Genomic DNA, 18,622 nt, shown 5'->3' on the forward strand with positions numbered 1-18,622 from the left:
TCGGGAAATCATCAAAATACATTTGCGAAGTACAAAGCGAGGAAATGCACGTATACAGTCATTCACCAGTCACCACCACCTTCTTCTCTAGCTATCAAAGATTCCAACTGTGTGTATATTATTGGCGGTTCTGTTTGATCATTGAATTGTGCTTATAGTTGCTACAGTGCCAAAAAAATATAGTATATACAATTCTTTATTCCACACGTTTGATTTTGCTTCTCCCTCACACACTATTGAAATTAGTATAAAAATATCAGAGTTATAGTATCACTGTATTAGTCTATCAGTTATAGATTGAGAGAGAGAGAGAGAGACTCCAAGAAGGAAGGAAAGAGATTGAATATTTGGTTGAAACAACAAAAAACTCAAATCTTTTGCTTCCTCTTTTTCTCTTTCCGACTCTTCTCCGCTGTAAGAAGATGGTTCCTGGTATTGAAAAAGGCAGCGCTTCTGTTGATTCAGGACATGCCAGGCTTCATGAGCTTGGCTACAAACAAGAGCTCAAGCGTGATCTATCGTAAATTTTCTCAACGACCCTTTTCTTGTTTCTCATTCTTTTGCTTTGTTTTGCTCTTTGATCCTCAATTCATAGCAAAACTTGAAGTGGGTCACTGAGGTTTATGGGTTTGGTTATTGGGAATTGCAGGTTGGTTTCGAACTTTGCGTTTACATTTTCTATAATCTCTGTGCTTACTGGTTTAACCACACTTTACAACACTGGGCTAACCTATGGTGGGCCAGTTTCTTTTGCTTATGGATGGTTAATAGCTGGTGCGTTCACCATGTTTGTTGGGTTGTCTATGAGTGAGATTTGTTCCTCTTACCCAACCTCTGGTGGTCTCTACTATTGGAGTGCAAAGCTTGCTGGCCCAGGATGGGCACCCTTTGCCTCATGGATAACTGGCTGGTAATCATTTTCTTAGAAAGTTACTTACTTTGTTGGTTTGAATTGCAGTAATCATAGGAAGAATGAAAAAAGATAAATTGGTTTGACACCTTAGTAGCTTTTATCACCACTGGTTAGCTGACACAATGAGTGCTTTGATTTAACATTTATAAAGTTCTTTAATTATAAACGTACCGACCCTGACTAGACTGTTCAGAATCCGTAACTAACCCCAAAATTTTGGACTAAGCTTTAGTACAATTGCTGTTGTTGTTGTTGCTGTATATTTCTGTGCTTTTTGAGGAATTCAAGTCGTGCTTGGAATTCATGAATCATGAGATCTGCAATACTTAGTAAGATGGTGGTCAAATTTTTATTGGGGTTTTAGAGGAAGTGGGTAGAAAAGGATCTAGGATTAGATCAATGAAAGAATGTACAATTGGGGTACATATTTGAAATGTGAGAAGCCAACAATGGCCTATTGTCCTCATGGGGTAATGGTAAACCGCAAAAGGCTCCATCTGTAGAGTGTAGACTTCCTTTCTTTGTCAACAGGTCTGCCTATTTGTTACACTTCCGGTAAGCATGATGCAAGTCTCTGGGCGGAAGGTCATCATCAACCACCTGCAATCATCAGCAAGCATTCTCAGGATTTGATTTGCATTAGCTGTCTTAAGAACAGGCATCTGATTCTGAGTATGACCTCAAGGGGTGTTTAGTTCGATTATCAGGGAATCAATTCCTAGGGGTTGTCAATGCTAAAGCTTCAATCATAGTAGACCATGGCATTAATTCCCATATGAGCTTAAAGTCTTTGTCCTTCATAACTTCCCAATTTCTTAAAATATGCTGGGTTTTTCTTCTTTGGTTGCCACTCTAGTTTTGTTCCTTTGGGGCTGTGAAAAAGGTGCCAACTTCCCATGCAAGGAATTTAATTTCTAATGAAAGAAACTAAATTGATCTAAGGTGATTGAGCCAACTTTAAAATGTGCTCAACACAAGTTGTTTGCTATTTCTCTTTTTTTCACAACCTGTAATTATAGTGCTTGTTACAATATGCACTGTCTGTCATAAGCTGAACAATGAGTGAAAAGTCATTAGTCAGTGTCATATATCTTTTATAAAAAGAGATGGCCAGTGTTGTTTTATTGTTGCCACTAGGCCTAAAATTTTAGGTATTTTGTTGAACCAGCTGGTCAAGCCAATCATAAGATACAGGGAATTTGGAATTGCTGCAATCACATCTTCTGATGCACAGTAAATTATTTTTATGTTTATGCAGGTTCAACATTGTTGGTCAGGTATTACTGAGCATCATTTATCCTGGAGTTTCAAGTTCTTCAAAATCCACTAGGAAGTCAAGCTGGTCTTGGATGTGATATAATCTGTTATGAACTCTTAACTGATTTGGATACATTTTCATGCAGTGGGCTGTCACAACAAGTGTAGATTACTCACTTGCACAGGTGATTTCAGTGATAATTCTACTTAGCACAGGTGGAAAAAATGGAGGGGGATATGAGGCATCCAAATATGTTGTTATTGGTATCCATGGGGCAATTTTACTCCTACATGCTATCATCAACAGTCTTCCTATCACGTTGTTATCTTTCTTTGGACAATTAGCTGCTGCATGGAACCTAGTAGGTATGAAGAGTTTCCTTTCCATTTCTCCTTTTCAATATTCCCCATGGTATTGCTCGAGAAAATCTCTTTCTTGGATCTCTAATGCTTCTTGGCATCCTCAGGTGTCTTCGTTCTTACGATTCTCATTCCCACTGTCACAACAGAGAAGGCTAGTGCCAAGTTTGTTTTCACTCACTTCAACACCGATAATGGTGAGGGAATCAATAGTAAAGTATACATATTTGTTCTGGGACTTCTAATGAGTCAATATACCCTAGTCGGGTACGATGCCTCTGCTCATATGGTAAATTGCACTGTTCTCTTCATCCCTTCAAATAAAACCACTGCCTTCAGAAGCAGAAAGAAAAGTGTTGATCTTGACATGTCTGATAAGTTTCAAAACTTTTATTAGGTGACCCCATGACACTACTCAATAAAATGAGCAGTTTATTAATAACAAAATCTCTGGAATCAGATGTTTTTAGTTTTTCAAGTATGGCTAGTCATTCTTGTAATGCGAATCCAAGCTCATAAAATCAGGTGCTTATTTTCAGTTCTACTTGCTTACAAAATATTTCAGATAATTTATTTCAGATAAACAGAATCTTAAACAAGGTATCTGGAATTTATGCCATTCTTAGTCCCAATTCTTTGAGTTTTGGCACTTTTCTTTCCGCTGATGACTTAGCATTTATTCATATAACTGTAACTAAATCCTACTGTTTCCTGTGAATTTATAATTCTAGACAGAGGAAACCAAGAGTGCTGATAAGAATGGACCAAGAGGAATAATCAGTTCCATTGGGATATCTGTTATTGTTGGATGGGGATACATACTTGGGATCACCTTTGCAGTAACTAACATATCAGACCTTTTAGATGAAAACAATGATGCTGGTGGTTATGCCATTGCTGAAATATTTTACCAAGTATTTAAGAGTCGATACGGCAGTGGCGTTGGAGGAATTATTTGCTTGGGAGTGGTTGCTATTGCCATATTTTTCTGTGGTATGAGTTCTGTTACTAGCAACTCAAGGTAAGCATACATTTCTTTGACTTAATAACATGAGATAGGACTCGCTTTTTGATCCCTTAACTACGTATTGCATAATATTCATTTTCAGGATGGCTTATGCCTTCTCTAGAGATGGAGCCATGCCATTTTCATCAGTTTGGCATAAAGTGAACAATCAGGAGGTCCCCATAAATGCTGTGTGGCTCTCTGCCTTTATATCATTTTGCATGGCTCTGACGGTATGCACATCTTTCCCCCCCTCCTTTTGTGTTTTAGATGAATTGCTCTTCTAATTGTCATAGACATTTTAACATTATATATAGAGTTCTTTGTTGTTATAGTTATGCACTGCACTGGAGTTGCCACTACAGTGCATTAAAAGTTGTCACTCTTTTAGTGGATAACAATGAGAATTGCTGGCTATGTAGCTGGAAAATTCTTCAAGGGGATTATATTTGTATCATATCCAAATCTATCTAATCAGAGATAATACTTTCAAATACTTCCTATCAATCCAATACTTCATTGGCATATAAAATTTTGACATTGTATCTGATATATTTTAAGCTACTGATTTATAAGTATTGGAAACACCTCAAGCACTAGGAGAAGGCCTCTTTAAGTACACTATTGCACTTAGCCCTTAATACCCTCATGCAAAAGCTTTTATTTCTGTTATTCAACTGATAATTGTATACTTGTTCATTTTAAATGTTTTGCAGTCTCTTGGAAGCACAGTGGCATTTCAGGCTATGGTATCTATAGCAACTATTGGACTGTACATTGCTTATGCCCTACCCATCTTCTTTAGAGTGACTTTGGCACACAAGTCCTTTATCCCCGGACCTTTCAACTTGGGCCGCTATGGGATCCTTGTTGGTTGGATTGCCGTTCTCTGGGTGGCAACCATCTCAGTCCTCTTCTCATTGCCTGTATCCTATCCCATTACTAATGAGACACTCAACTACACTCCTGTAGCGGTTGGCTGTTTGGTTATTCTTGTCATTGCTTCTTGGATTTTCAGTGCTCGTCACTGGTTTAGAGGTCCTATAACCAATATAGATGCCTGAAAAAATAAAAAGGAAGAAATATATCCAAAAGATAAAGTTTAGTTACAAAATTAATTGTAATTTTAGGCTACAACTAAGGTTATAGTCTTAAGTTACAACTAATTTTGTAACTAAACTTTTTTCTTTTTATGAGAATTTTGTAGCTAAACTTTATCCTTATCGAAATACATAGAAAGTATCAAAGCATTTATAGCATATACCGGGAAATGAATATGGGAATTCAATCTGATGCAACGAATTTTTTTTTTTTTTTTGGGTGAATGGTATCTAATGAACAGTTTGAGAGGACTTAAAGAAAAAAAAAAAGTATCTAGTGAATAGAGGATTTTTTTTTTTTTTTTCTCTTTCTAATGCAAATATTTTGGATTCATAAGCATCTAACTAAGGGGTGTGCAGTTTTTTTCGTCTAAAACACTAGATTATTATCCAAAAAAAAAATTGTATGAGGTGGTCACAATATATATATATATATATGTACACACACACCACGAAAATAAACTCAATTTGGTATTAAGTCTTATCATCAAAATTGTGAGGATAAAAAATATTATTAAAAGGCATGCAATGGTTATATAAGAGCTACTATAGTAGCACATGTATTGACATGCACCTAATAAGTGGATCAATATGGCAACACCAACACATGGGCATTTCCATGCACCCACTAGGATACACGTGGGTCTAAGGAATAAAATCAAAGAAAATGTGTTTGTATATTTTTAAGAATGGTCACCCACTGATCTCAAGATATGGTGTCAGTAATTGTAAATTGACCTAGAAATTATGCTTAAGTGTAAATTTCAGCAATAATGCAATTAATGTGAATATTAAAGAGAGTGGTTAGCAGAGGTTAAACCCTTTATCAGTAGAGGTTACATGTGGTATAAATGTCACATGTCATTCATGATTTATGTAGAAAGACTTTCAAAATAATACTCCCTTGTCTATTGGGGGTATTTATTGGCTAGAAATAATTACCTTTTTTTTTTTTTTTTTTTTGTCTATAAAAGAAAGGCTACCAGTGAAAAAAAAAAAAAAAGGACACAATAATCATCCAACAGCAAAACTTTATATATATATATATATATATGTATCTTTTATATATGATTATCGTTCTTAGATCATCTTTAACTTCACAAGCATAAAGAGAATAAGAAGAAAAAAAAAAAACTATTCAAAGACGAATTTGTTAAAATTCACATTTAATAAAAATAAAAATAAAATTATTGAACTATGTAACCTTAATGCATGCAATAACTATTCAACCACTTTGAACAAAAACAACTCTTATGACAATATTCATCATATTTGGGAAGGTGGTAAACAATTGTTATTATATAAGATTTTATATATATATATATATATATGTATATATATATATATAAATGTTATCGAATTGTGATCCTCAGACATCTGCTGAAGCTGCTCATACTTATGTTCAAGAATCAAAGCAACTTCACAATTCATTAATCACTTGGCCTTCAAAAACTCTGGAACGAGATACAGAGAGGAATATTTATCAGTGGAAAAAAAATAAAAATAGCAACTCTCTCTCTCTCCCTCTCTCTCACACACGCACGCACAGAGATCATCAGCTTTTTGAATTGGCAACCACATATTGTCTTACAAACACCAATTCCTAGTTAGAAATCCTAAAACACAAAAATAAGAAAGTGAAGCATCTCTGCTCATTGGCATGAGCATAAACTACCTAGCCCGTCAGGAATGAATGTCCCCTGGCAATTGGTTCTAGCAGGTGGGATTAGTCACCAACAGGTTCAACTAGCTAGAGACGACTGACGAGTCCAAAGGGCTCTTCTATAGAAAGGTTCCCTAGTTATCAAAAAAAGAGCAAAGCATCTCGAATTCGCTGCACTTAATATGATTATAGTGATGCTAGGAGTATAACAGATTTTATTGTATAAACCTTACAAACTAATGTGTTCAACTTTAAACACAAACTGATTGGCACATTGATTGCTGGGTTAGTAAAATTGGCAGTGCGTTTGGCATTTTTACCGCCATCATAACACGTATTGATTGCTAACCTGATTAATTGCAAGTGAACAAACAATAATTCGATGAATGTAGCTTCTAGAATTCATTATATACTTTCATTATTTAAAAAAAAAATTAATATGTAATATATATATATATATATTTTTTCAATCTGAACAATGAATTCAAAGGACTGATGATGATCAACTTCAAATAGCCAACAGCCAATTCCTACTTCGAAATCCGGAAGTACAAGAATTAAGCAAAAAAATGAAAAGCATGTCGAGTTCGGATGCACTTAAGAGAAACCCTAAGAGAGAGAGAGTTACCGTCTCTGATTTTGAGCTCAGCGGCATTTTTAAACCCTAGTAGATTTTTTTTTTTTGAAGTTTTTTGTGCTGCATTGTCAAATTTTTTTTTTTTTTTTTTTGGGTGCTGAATTGTTTGTTGAGGGCATAGAATTCTTTGTACTTTTTCTAAATTGAACTTATTGTGCAGGGACTACTATTGCTTCATTTTGTTACTTGCAATTCTTTCCGCCTCCATATGATATAGATTGTAAGGGCCTCTTCTTTTCTCAATGATTATGTATGATGTGCTTTAATTGGAGCAGATTATTATGAGTGACAGAATTCATATTTGGTAGTCTTAAAAAGGTTTTGTTCTTGTTGTTTGCATATATTTTCTTATAAAATGAAGAAAGAAAAAAAAAATACATTGTTTAATATTTTTGCTATAACTATTTTGTTGCATACTAAGCATAATACCAGCTTGCTCGGCATTTTTATTTTAGAATAATGTTTAAATTTATCTCAAAGATGTCATGAGTGTAGCTTTTTGTGCCTTGGATAACATTGATAATTGCATATTGTTTGCAACAAAGAGGTCATGAGTGCAGAATTACACTTTTATATTCCTTTTTTTATTCTGATTTATAGATTAACATTTTAATCTTTTAAGAGGATTAATGGTCTAAAAATTATATATTTATGGAAAATGTGCAGGTTGGGGTCCTCACGCATATTTTCAGATGCTGGTAGAAACCGGAAATGGCAATCAATATATCCTCAGCCGCCAACGTAAATCGTGCAAATGTGCACCAATCAGAACTTCAAAGTATATATATATACATCCTCAACATGGTTAAACATCAAGAGTTGATACCTGAGACTCAAGCCCTATGTTTACATTGGGAAAAGGTAGGGGAGAGAGGCTTGGGCTGCAGAGAAGAAATAGACAATACTAGATGTCCATATTCTTCAAGATTAATAGGATGTGTGAATTACATCAGCAGTATATGAACTTTGAGCTTTTACCATGGAACTAACATCAACTGTCCTCATTCCTTTATTTATTTTTAGTTTTCTTGGCTGTCCACTGGTTCATCTGTTCTTTCGGTTATGACCGGGTTCCAGATTGAGCAACACCCGATTTGTTACCTCTCAAACAACACAATTTTGATGTATAGATTAGTGATTGCTTGGACAAATTTCTGGGCATTATATTGGGATAAATCATAATATCTTTGCATGTTGGTTCTGTAAAGTGAAGTACTAATTTCAAGATTCTAAAATTGATGATATTAGTGAAATATGGAGTTACAATGTCTTCACTAGTGTCAAAAGAATGTTTAGCTATAATACCCCCCCTTTTTTCTACTTAATTTATTTGCTCTCTGTTTGGATATTGCAACATGAATGATGATTAAAATATACTGATAAAAGTTGCACTAGAGAAGAGGTTTGTGGATCCCCAACCAAGAATACCTTGGGTGGCACTCTCTTAACCTTTGGGACAAAACGCCTGACTGTGTTCCTAAGTCCTAATATCCAAATAAATTCCTTTTCTTTTATTTTCTTGACAACCAAAGCATTAAAAAATTGAAATTATAGACTGTTCAGCACTTGAAAAAAAAAATCTTGGATTTGACTTCCTCCTAGGCTAATATTCTCAAATTGATTTGACTATTTGACTTTTTTTTAAAAGAAAATTTTAGCTTATACGTCCGCTTTTGATGATAGTTTTTTCTCATTAAATCAAAACACTAATCAGTTTTTTGTATAAACGGGCTAGAATATATATATATATATATTCACATATATTGTAGATATTAATATTTTTATGCGTATAAAATTATTTAGTCATATATAGACTTTATTTTTTGAGAAACAAGCGCGTACACATGAGGGAAAGAGGTTTTAACATAAACAAACTACAAATTCTACTCAAAAGTTATGGTAACTTTTAAATTAATAATATATAAACTAAGTACTTGTAGGGACACAATTTTCAAACCAAGCCCCAAAATGTATGGGATCTTGGCCCAGTGAACGCAGTACAATGAATTTGTAGAGAGTAGGTCAAAAAGCTAGACTTTAGTACATGGATAACAGTTAATATGGTGTTCATGACAATCAAACAGAGATGAACTGAGTTTATCAAGGAAAATTTGTCCTCGGCACAATCAGATGGGCTTTGTTTTAGTAAATATCAGATGAGAATGGTTACAAGAGTTCTTAAGATTGTTACAGTGCTTTCTCTCTCAATTGTCGGCCTCCCTTTCTCTAAGTTTCTACCCTTATTTATCCTACATCTATTCCTTCACCTTTACCCAACACGTGGACAGTTGATGGTTTATCCTAATACTTGTCCCATCAACCCCCTCTAGAAGTCTTCTGGGATGGTTGTAAGGTTGCAATAATACTGTGCAGAGGTCACTTCCTCATTAATGCAGCCAGGGAGTTAGCTGGGGTGCATTCAATGCGGTGACAGCAGCTTTTCCCAAGATATTTTGGGATTCTTCTGTCTTTTGTTCCTGCAATGCTTATCCATATTTCCAGAACTTCATGGATTGCACCTCTGATGGCAAGCATCCTTTACAGATCTCGGCCTTGGCTAGCCGAGGACAAATTCATCCTCGGCAAAAACTCCTAGGCCATTATGTTCAATATTGTCTTCCTTATCCACTAGCATGGGTTTCTTTAGCTATACTTACCCATCCTCGGACGGCCCCCTTATCCTCAGCTTGGGCCTTAAGCCCAAAATCCAATTGTATGATCTGGGCCCATGACCCCACAGTACTCATATTCATAGTTTTTTTTTTTTTTTTGAAAATATTATTCATAGACTAATTTAATCTATTTTCAATAGAATTATATCATATTATATCATATCATATATTATTATAATAAGATAATAAAAGTTAAACTTAAAAGCGGTGGTTGCGCCAAGTGGCTACTCTTACTAATTAGTATATTTCCTCAAGTTAAGGGATAATATTTAACAACAGTTTAATTTAAGTAAAAATTTATCATTCAAATTTCAACAAATTTAAATTCTAATCAAACTATAAGTCTATTATAAAAAAAATACCAAACTTAAATCCTAAACAACAACTCACGTTTTCTTTCTTAAAAAAATAAAAAATAAATAAAAAATAAAAAAAACACCCCATGTTTTGACTTCTACTCCATCTAAAAGTCTATTATCAATATTTTAAGAACAACAAATTAGTAAATTAATTTTATACATTTAAACTTCAATAAATTTAAATTCTATTCAAACTAAAAGTTTATTATTAAAATTTTCTAAATTTAAAAGTTAGGTTAAGAAGCTGTGGTTGCACCAAGTGGCTACTCTTACTAATTAGTATATTTCCTCAAGTTAAGGGATAATATTTAACAACGGTTTAATTTAAGTAAAAATTTATCATTCAAATTTCAACAAATTTAAATTCTAATCAAACTATAAGTCTATTATAAAAAAAAATACCAAACTTAAATCCTAAACAACAACTCACGTTTTCTTTCTTAAAAAAATAAAAAATAAATAATAAATAAAAAAAAACACCCCATGTTTTGACTTCTACTCCATCTAAAAGTCTATTATCAATATTTTAAGAACAACAAATTAGTAAATTAATTTTATACATTTAAACTTCAATAAATTTAAATTCTATTAAAACTAAAAGTTTATTATTAAAATTTTCTAAATTTAAAAGTTAAGTTAAGAAGCTGTAGTTGCACCAAGTGACTACTATCACAAATTAGTCTATTATCAATATTTTAAGAACAAGTAATTAGTTAATTAATTTTTATAAATTTAAACTTCAACAAATTTAAATATATATTCAAACTAAAAGTCTATTTGGCATCATTGAAACAAATCTCGCTTGCAAGAAACCTTTGTGCCGATGGAAAAGATTGCTAGTTTTGCGAAGGATTATCAGCAAAGTTTTAAAAATCTACCCAGCTCTACTCCCACATTGCATCGGCGGGTTGTGCAAAAATGGATTCCTCTAATCAATGATATTGCGAAGGCAAAATTTGATGGTGCATGGTTTCCAGAATCAGATGAGGCGGGGATTGGAGTGGTTATTCGCAATTCAAAAGGTGAAGTAACGGCGTCTATGTCAGAAAAATTACAAAACCACCATCAGTTGAGGTTTTGGAACTACTGGCAGCACGACGTGCAGCTATGTTCACTATAAAGGTCGGTTTTCATCAAGCAGTTCTTGAGGAAGATGTTGTATCTGTCGTCTTTACAAACTACTAGTATGGGACATTCTTAATTAGGTGGTCATATTTTAAAAGACATTATGTCTTTAGCTAACACGTTTCAAAGTTTATCTTTCTCTCATGTTGTCAAGGAAAGTAATGTTGTTGCTCACGCCTTAGCCCAGAGAGCAAGGCTTTCTTTTCCTTCTCAAGTTTGGATGGAGTCAATTCCCCCTGATGTATTTTCTTTTTTTTAGCTTCGGATTTTCCAATTCATGAATAATAAGAAGCGTATTCTTTCTTCTCAAAAAAATTATCAAAAATTTCTAAAAATATTTCAACAAATTTAAATTCTATTCAAACTAAAAGTATTTTATAAAAAAGTATAAACTTAAATCCCAAACAACAACCCACGTTTCCTTTCAAAAAAAAAATGAGGAAATTACACCTTACCACCCTAAACCATGCACCAAATTATACTTTGCACTCTAAATTATCTGAATGCACACTTTGCACCCTAAACTATCACACTTTGCATCCCGGTGTTACTTTTGTTGTTATGTTTGACTAAATTCTATAGCATGTGACAAGCACATGTGTTTCATGTTTCGGTGGACCAAACTTAAAATGCTAAAACACCCTTCTTCAAAATCAATTAAAACAATTTTTTTTCCACATTTCTGTGTCTCACATGTGTGCCTCTCCCTAAATTCAAATTCTTCTCAAAACCTCAGGTCCCACCCACCTCACCCATTGTCCAAAGAGAGAAAAAAAAAATCAAATTTTCTTTTAAGTTCACTATTTAATTTAATTTTTGTTTTCAGAATTAAAACTACTCCAAATTTCTTATTAAATCCCACCATCAATGTGGTTGGATCCACAAAATGAATTTAATTTTAATTTACTCCCATATCAAATAAGCACAAAATGCATTGTATATAACTAAACTTGATGAATTTAGTTTGGGCATAAGTAGAGCTTTCAGCACTTGTTGCACATCAATTTCCGAAAAAGCATCTCAGATCCCAATTTCAAGAGCAAAGAAAATAGCTTGAATAGCACAAAATGCAGTTAAGTCAGCCATACCTAATAAGAAAGCTCCTTTAGAGCACATAGCAGTTGATGACATTTCCTTTGTCATCAAGTATATACACACCTAGCCTTATGCATCTCACTTTTATAATATGATGCTACTATTGTAATTCCAACCTTGCGATAGAAGCGCGTTGATATTGATGGGTGAGGTGGGTGAGACCTGAGGTTTTAAGAAGAATCTAAATTTAGGGAGTGGCACACACGTGAGATAGAGAGATGTGGAAAAAATTGGCTTTTATTTTAATTGATTTTGAAGAAGAAAGTTTCAATCTTTTAGGTTGTTCCACCTAAGCATGAAGCATACGTTTGTCACATGTAGTAGAATTCTGTCAAACATAACAGCAAAAGTAACACCAGGGTGCAAAGTATGATAGTTTAGGATGCAAAGTGTGCATTCGGATAGTTTAGGGTGCAAAATATAATCTGGTGCATAGTTTAGGATGGTAAAGTGATATTTCTTGAAATTAAGGAATAACATTTAACAGCTGTTTAATTTAAATAAAACTAAAAGTTTATTATCAAAATTTTGTAAATTTAAATCCCACACAACTCACGTTTTTGTTTTTGTTTTTTTTTTTTTTTTTTTTCCTCAAATTGCATCTTATTAAATTAATATTTTATTAGGATATTAAGCTACAAAACTCTTGACTAAGGGATATTATTTAACAATAATTTATTTTAGATAAAAACTTTATCATCTAAGTTTTAAAAATTGAAATTCTACTCCAAATAATATTCTATTATCAAAATTTTCATATATATATATAAACAAAGCTTAGTTACAAAATTTGGTGTAACCTAAGGGTACAACCTTATTCAATATCATTAATATTATTTCATATTTCAAAAATCTAACAGTTGGATTGCATACTTTTTATGCTCTTAATACACATGTCATTTTTTGTGTTATCAAATATTATTTACTACTATTCTTAGCATGATATTGGGGAATCTCATTGCTATTACTCAAACAAGCATGAAACACGAGATTTGTGAATAAGTAACTGTCTAATAATGAGCAAGAAATATCCGTATTCGTCCATAGGTCAAATCAGATATGTAATTATTGGAATAATTGTTGGTTCCACAAGAGCAAGTAAGAAAGACTTTTTGATATAATCTTTTTTAATCAAAAAGTCATATCTTATAATTAAATCCCACACAATGAATAAAAGTATGAAGGAAAGAGAACTGGGATTCAATTCTTGCCTACACTAAAAACGAATTGATATTTTGGTATAATAATAAAAACTATTATCAAGAGAGGATGTAATAAATTGAAACTCTCCAAAAAAAAAAAAAAAAAAAAACCTTTAGTAACAAGTTAATAACCCTTGCTTGGTCAAATAGGCTGTATATATTGACCAAGTATTAAGAAAACTTACTTGTCCCTTATATCCACCATGTTCCTTCACGGATTATACATCAATGACAACGAGGGATGGAGCAAGAACTTAGAGTTAGGGGGGGCGGTTTTGTTGCTGGTTGTGTACAGTAATTTTAGCATCTAACTTTGCTGCTACTTAGCCGCTTAGCTACTGGTTGTTTAAAAATTTTTAAAGGGTTAAATTGTTTGTATTGAGTAAAATTGGTTGACTATGCTTAATTTTTTTTAAGTTTTACTATTGGTAATTTTGTTGTTGGACTAATTTTTTTAGACTTGTATATTTTGTTTTAGATTTTGACTTTAAAATGAGAAAAATACCAAAGTTATAAACTTTTTTTACAAATTGCTAATGTGATGAGTGGTTATTGGTAAATAAAAAAAATATAATGTAAATGGTGGACCCAAATGCAAATCAATAAGAAGTTGCTACATTAACAATTTACAAAAATGTTGTAAAAAAAATTGTGACTATAACAATACTCTTAAAAGAATTAATGATATTGTTAAGGAGACAAAAATGTAATTTTATAAAACAAAATTGCTAAAATAAGTACCCATATATATAATAATATATATTTTTTTAAAAAAAAATTTTGGGGGCCATTGCCCCAAGTCCAACCATGGCTCCGTCCATGATGACAACTATCCAAAATTCCTAATCCTTTAACCCCATTTGAATATGCTTCCCTTCTATAAAAGCACTCACTCACTAGCCTCTTTCAACATCTCTCACACATACATATCTTTCTAGTTAACATTTGTCTCTCATATCATATACTACTAAATGGAGATTGTTCCTTCTTCATATTATGAAAACTTGGAAAGGTATTGGAGGAGGAGAAAATACCTAAGGCTAAATGGTGCAGATAGCAATAAAAAGAAGCTCACGATTGCAAGGCTTGGGGATACTGCTCACGGGGTAAGAAGAACAACCCCAAAACTTTTATTTAACACTGCTTCACCAACTAAGGTTTTGGCAAAGTTTCATGATGCATATGTTGACATGATGATTCTGTTGGCGAGCAAGGTGGGAAACCTAAACAAAGTGAGTAATGTTTGGAGGTAAGAGGGGTCCTTAAAAGGCAGACAGATTTCAATGGTTTCTAGTGGTGAGGAAGTTGATAGTAGATTTGTTTTGGAAGTCTATTAAAGGATAACCTCTACCTGCGAAATAACGGACTTCGATGATGCAAATTTTAACTGATAAAATTTCTTATTATCAAGTCGAGCTTACACTAAATATCAATCGATATCTTGATCTAACATGATAAAAAGTAATTATCATAGAGCTAGCGTTGTTTAAATCCTAGCCATCAACTCTATCTATAAAAAAATTGTGTACTGTTTTTCTCTTTTTGGTTCACAGCTGTGTTTGTACTTCTTTGCGAGTTTGGGAAATTTGAGAAGTTTATCTGCTTCTTCTAGTGGGCTATTTGTGAATTGTAAGTTTGTAAATCAAAGTTGTGAAGTGAAACTTTTTTTTTTAAAAAGCATATATATTTTTCTTAATAATTTTAATTTTCTGTAAATAAATAAAGAATAAAAAATGAAGAAATATATCTAAAGAACAAAGTTTAGTTACAAAATTAGTTGTAGCCTTAAGCTACAACCTTATTCAATATCTTTTTATTAGAGGTGAATTTTAACAAGTCTACTATTGAATTACATTTTCTTCTTATATCCTCTATACTTGCAAAATTTCTAGAAAATTAAAGGTTAATAACTATGTCATCAATAAATTGTTTAAATTACAAGTTTTTGTAATTTAAAATTATGCATAAAATATAAACTTATAAATCATATAGTAAATAATATTAAATTTTACATGTGTACTAAAAGCATAAAGAACATGCAATTCAACGATTAGATTTTCAAAATATGTAGTAATGTTTATTTTATTGAGTAAAATTATAATCTTAAGCTACAATCAATTTTGTAGCTAAACTTTATCCGTATTCAAATACATAGAAAGTGTCAAAGCATTTACAGTCTATACCAGGAAATTAATATGTGAATTCAATTTGATGCAACGAAGTTTGTTTGTTTGTTTTTTTTTTTTTTTTTTTTAATGGTATCTAATGAACAGATTGAGAGGAGGACTTAAAAAAAAGTATCTAATGAATAGAGGATTTTTTTTTTTTTTTTCCTTTTTCTAATGCAAATATTTAGGATTCGTAAGCATCTAACTAAGTGGTGTGCAGTTTTTTCATCTCACACACGGGATAATTATCCAAAAATAAAAAAATTGTATGAGGTGGTCACAATATGTATAATATATATCACGAAAATAAATAAACTCAATTTGGTCTTTAAGTCTTAATTAACATCAAAACTATGAGGATAAAAAATATTATTAAAAGGCATGCAATGGTTATATAAGAGCTACTACAGTAGCACATGAATTGCAATGCACCTAAGTGGATCAAGGATTCAAGATGGCAACACCAACACATGGGCATTTCCATGCATCCGCTAGGATACACGTGGGTCTAAGGAATAAAATCAAAGAAATGTGTTTGTATAGTTTTTAGAATGGTCACCTACTGATCTCAAGATATGGTGTCAGTACTTTCTCAAAAAAAAAAAAAAAAAAAAAAGATGTGGTGTTAATAATTGTAAATTGACCTAGAAATTATGCTTAAGTGTAAATTTTAGCAATAATGCAATTAATGTGAATATTAAAGAGAGTGGTTAGCGGAAGTTAAACCCTAACTCTTTATCTTTAATAGAGGTTACATGTGGTATAAATGTCACACGTCATTCATGTAAAAAGACTTTCAAAATAAATAAATACTCCCTTGTCTTATTGGGGGTAATTATTGACCAGAAATAAGTACTTTTTTGTCTATAAAAGAAAGGTGACCCATGAAAAAAAAGAGGACAAGATAATTATCCAACACCAACACTTTATATATATATATATATATATATATATCTTTTATAGATGATTGTCGGTCTTAGATCATTTTCAACTTCGCAAGCATAAAGAGAATAAGAAAAAAAATACAATTTAAAGATAAACTTGTCAAAATTCACATTTTATACAAATAAAAATAAAATTATCAAACTATGTATATGATTTTGAAACTCGGACTGAACCGGACCTGCCGGTCGGACCATTATAACCAAGAACCGTCTATCATTCTAGTTTTTTAAACAACCAAAATCAAAATTTTAAATTTTCAGTGAACCTTTCAAACCGCGGTCAAACCGCCTAGTTTTCAAAACCGGGCATGGGTCTAACGGTTCCTTAAAAATCACAAAACATTGCTCAAAATAATCTCCAACATCAGATCTTCCCAAAAAAAGAAAAAAAGAAAACAAGTAAAAAAAAAAAAAGAATAGAAGACCGGAAGAAAGGCTACAAATTTGCTTTTGACTTCTGCATTTGCATAAGCAATAAACAACTCTTATGACAATATTCATCTTATTTGGGAAGGTGGTAAACAATTGATATTATATAAGAATTAAAAAAAAAAAATGTTATCGGACTATGAGTTATGTCAATTCACCTCAAAACCAATTAGTGATAAGGAAAACATAATTAAATTTTTTATGACATTTAACATTGCACTCGCAGGCCTATTTTTAAAGGGAGTCAAATTGTGGTCCTCCAAGTAAACAAGAACATTCATCCATTTTCAAAAAAATGAAAAGTTTTAGTTGATCAAGAGAATTTTATCACGGTACTCCACCCATTTTGAAGCAGATGGTTAGACTTGCTTGAACAAAAGGGCACTTCATCACGCTACAACAAGTCCCTACCCATTTTATATGGTATGGTGACGTTTTCTTCAACAAGATAAGAAACTTTATCTGTTTGTCATGATAAGCCACATACAAAAAAGAGAAATAAGTTCTAATTTTGGATATTTGAAGGACATTTTAAAGAAGTTTGTTAATGGTTAGACTTTCTCTACTTCTCAATAATATAAAAGTCGTGTTATTTAGCACCAAAACACTTATTTTCATGAAGGATTAGTGAAACTTTTCTAGTGATGGATCCTTTCAAGTATTGGAGCAATTCAAAGAATCCATATATTAAGCATATAGAGGTTTGTTTTAGTGGAGATATAATGTGATGCCCCAATTTGATTGATTGTGTGATGTGTGTGAATGTATGATAAATCCCACATCGAGCATATACTGGGATAAATTGGACTTTATCTTCTTAAATTTATTTATTTGTTTATATACAATTTTTTAAAGTTTTGGTTTTTGTAAGTATATATACAAATCCTTATACTTACACCCATTTTGAGAAAATAAGCAATCAATAATAAGCCAATCCGAAGTTCCAAACTCGCTTGTTTGTCAACTTAAAATAACAGAAGCCGCAGGGTTGTAATTAAATCCTACATGTGGTAATTTTTTTTTTAAACATAAATAATAATAATAATAATAATGAAAGAAAGAAAGTGTTGGAATTATACTTAAAAAGTAATAACTCAAGAGAAACAAATATAATACATCTATCAATTAACAATTATATCATGTGCATATGCAATAAAAATCAACAATAAGATGTGAGAAATTTACATACTAGATTATGTTATTCAAGGACCTCACAAGCAATCAGGATGCTCTCCCCAGCTGGTCAGGATTAATAAGAGCTTTATTTTCTCTTTCACACCCCCTTGCAAGTGTGGCCTTGACAATATTTATAATATTCAGAAAGGACATGACCAGCCATAAAATCCTTCCTATCGTAATAACACTTCATGTAACAGAAATGTTACATTTGTTAATAAACAACTTTATTAATTAGATTCATTAATGAAGAAGTTCATTAATGTGTTATTACTTTTGTAACTCCATGCTAATACATAGATACATCTATCGTTCATATCCAGAACTACTATAATGACAACACCTTTAATAGGAATTCAAGTTACTGGTATTGACACGATAGATTTATTAAAGCCAACACTCAACGTGCATGAATCTCATTATGGAAGGACTTCCGAGATTATTATGCACTGACCATCGAAAGACTAGCCCTTATTGTCTTCCATAGTCTGAGCAATTTTAACTTGCACCTCCTTT

The 18,622-nt window shown here is 32.3% G+C and overlaps 1 protein-coding gene across 2 annotated transcripts; it reads left to right on the forward strand.

The window, feature by feature from the left end:
• The first annotated feature begins 281 nt into the window (after window positions 1-281).
• Window positions 282-4,827, forward strand: LOC112038501 (amino-acid permease BAT1 homolog). 2 transcript variants are annotated; one of them, XM_024071314.2, is made up of 8 exons: window positions 283-520; window positions 650-910; window positions 2,172-2,190; window positions 2,317-2,536; window positions 2,638-2,819; window positions 3,262-3,551; window positions 3,640-3,769; window positions 4,253-4,827. In XM_024071314.2, exons 1-8 carry the CDS (start codon window positions 423-425, stop codon window positions 4,598-4,600), a joined length of 1,548 nt encoding a protein of 515 aa, XP_023927082.1. In that variant the 5' UTR covers window positions 283-422; the 3' UTR covers window positions 4,601-4,827. The 2 variants fall into 2 exon arrangements, with proteins under 2 accessions (XP_065628460.1, XP_023927082.1); XM_065772388.1 differs by lacking the exon at window positions 650-910 and having other exon boundaries at window positions 282-520.
• Window positions 4,828-18,622: the final 13,795 nt, after the last annotated feature.

The sequence above is a fragment of the Quercus suber genome, unplaced genomic scaffold (assembly GCF_002906115.3).
Source record: "Quercus suber isolate HL8 unplaced genomic scaffold, Cork oak 2.0 scaffold_58, whole genome shotgun sequence".
Taxonomy (NCBI): Eukaryota; Viridiplantae; Streptophyta; class Magnoliopsida; order Fagales; family Fagaceae; genus Quercus; species Quercus suber.

Excerpts from the sequence above, each read along its gene's own strand:
- LOC112038501 (XM_024071314.2), top strand. The coding sequence starts at position 423 with ATGGTTCCTGGTATTGAAAAAGGCAGCGCTTCTGTTGATTCAGGACAT. Across the intron at positions 2,820-3,261 it reads ACGATGCCTCTGCTCATATG|ACAGAGGAAACCAAGAGTGC; the intron begins GTAAATTGCACT and ends TTATAATTCTAG. Across the intron at positions 3,770-4,252 it reads CATTTTGCATGGCTCTGACG|TCTCTTGGAAGCACAGTGGC; the intron begins GTATGCACATCT and ends AATGTTTTGCAG.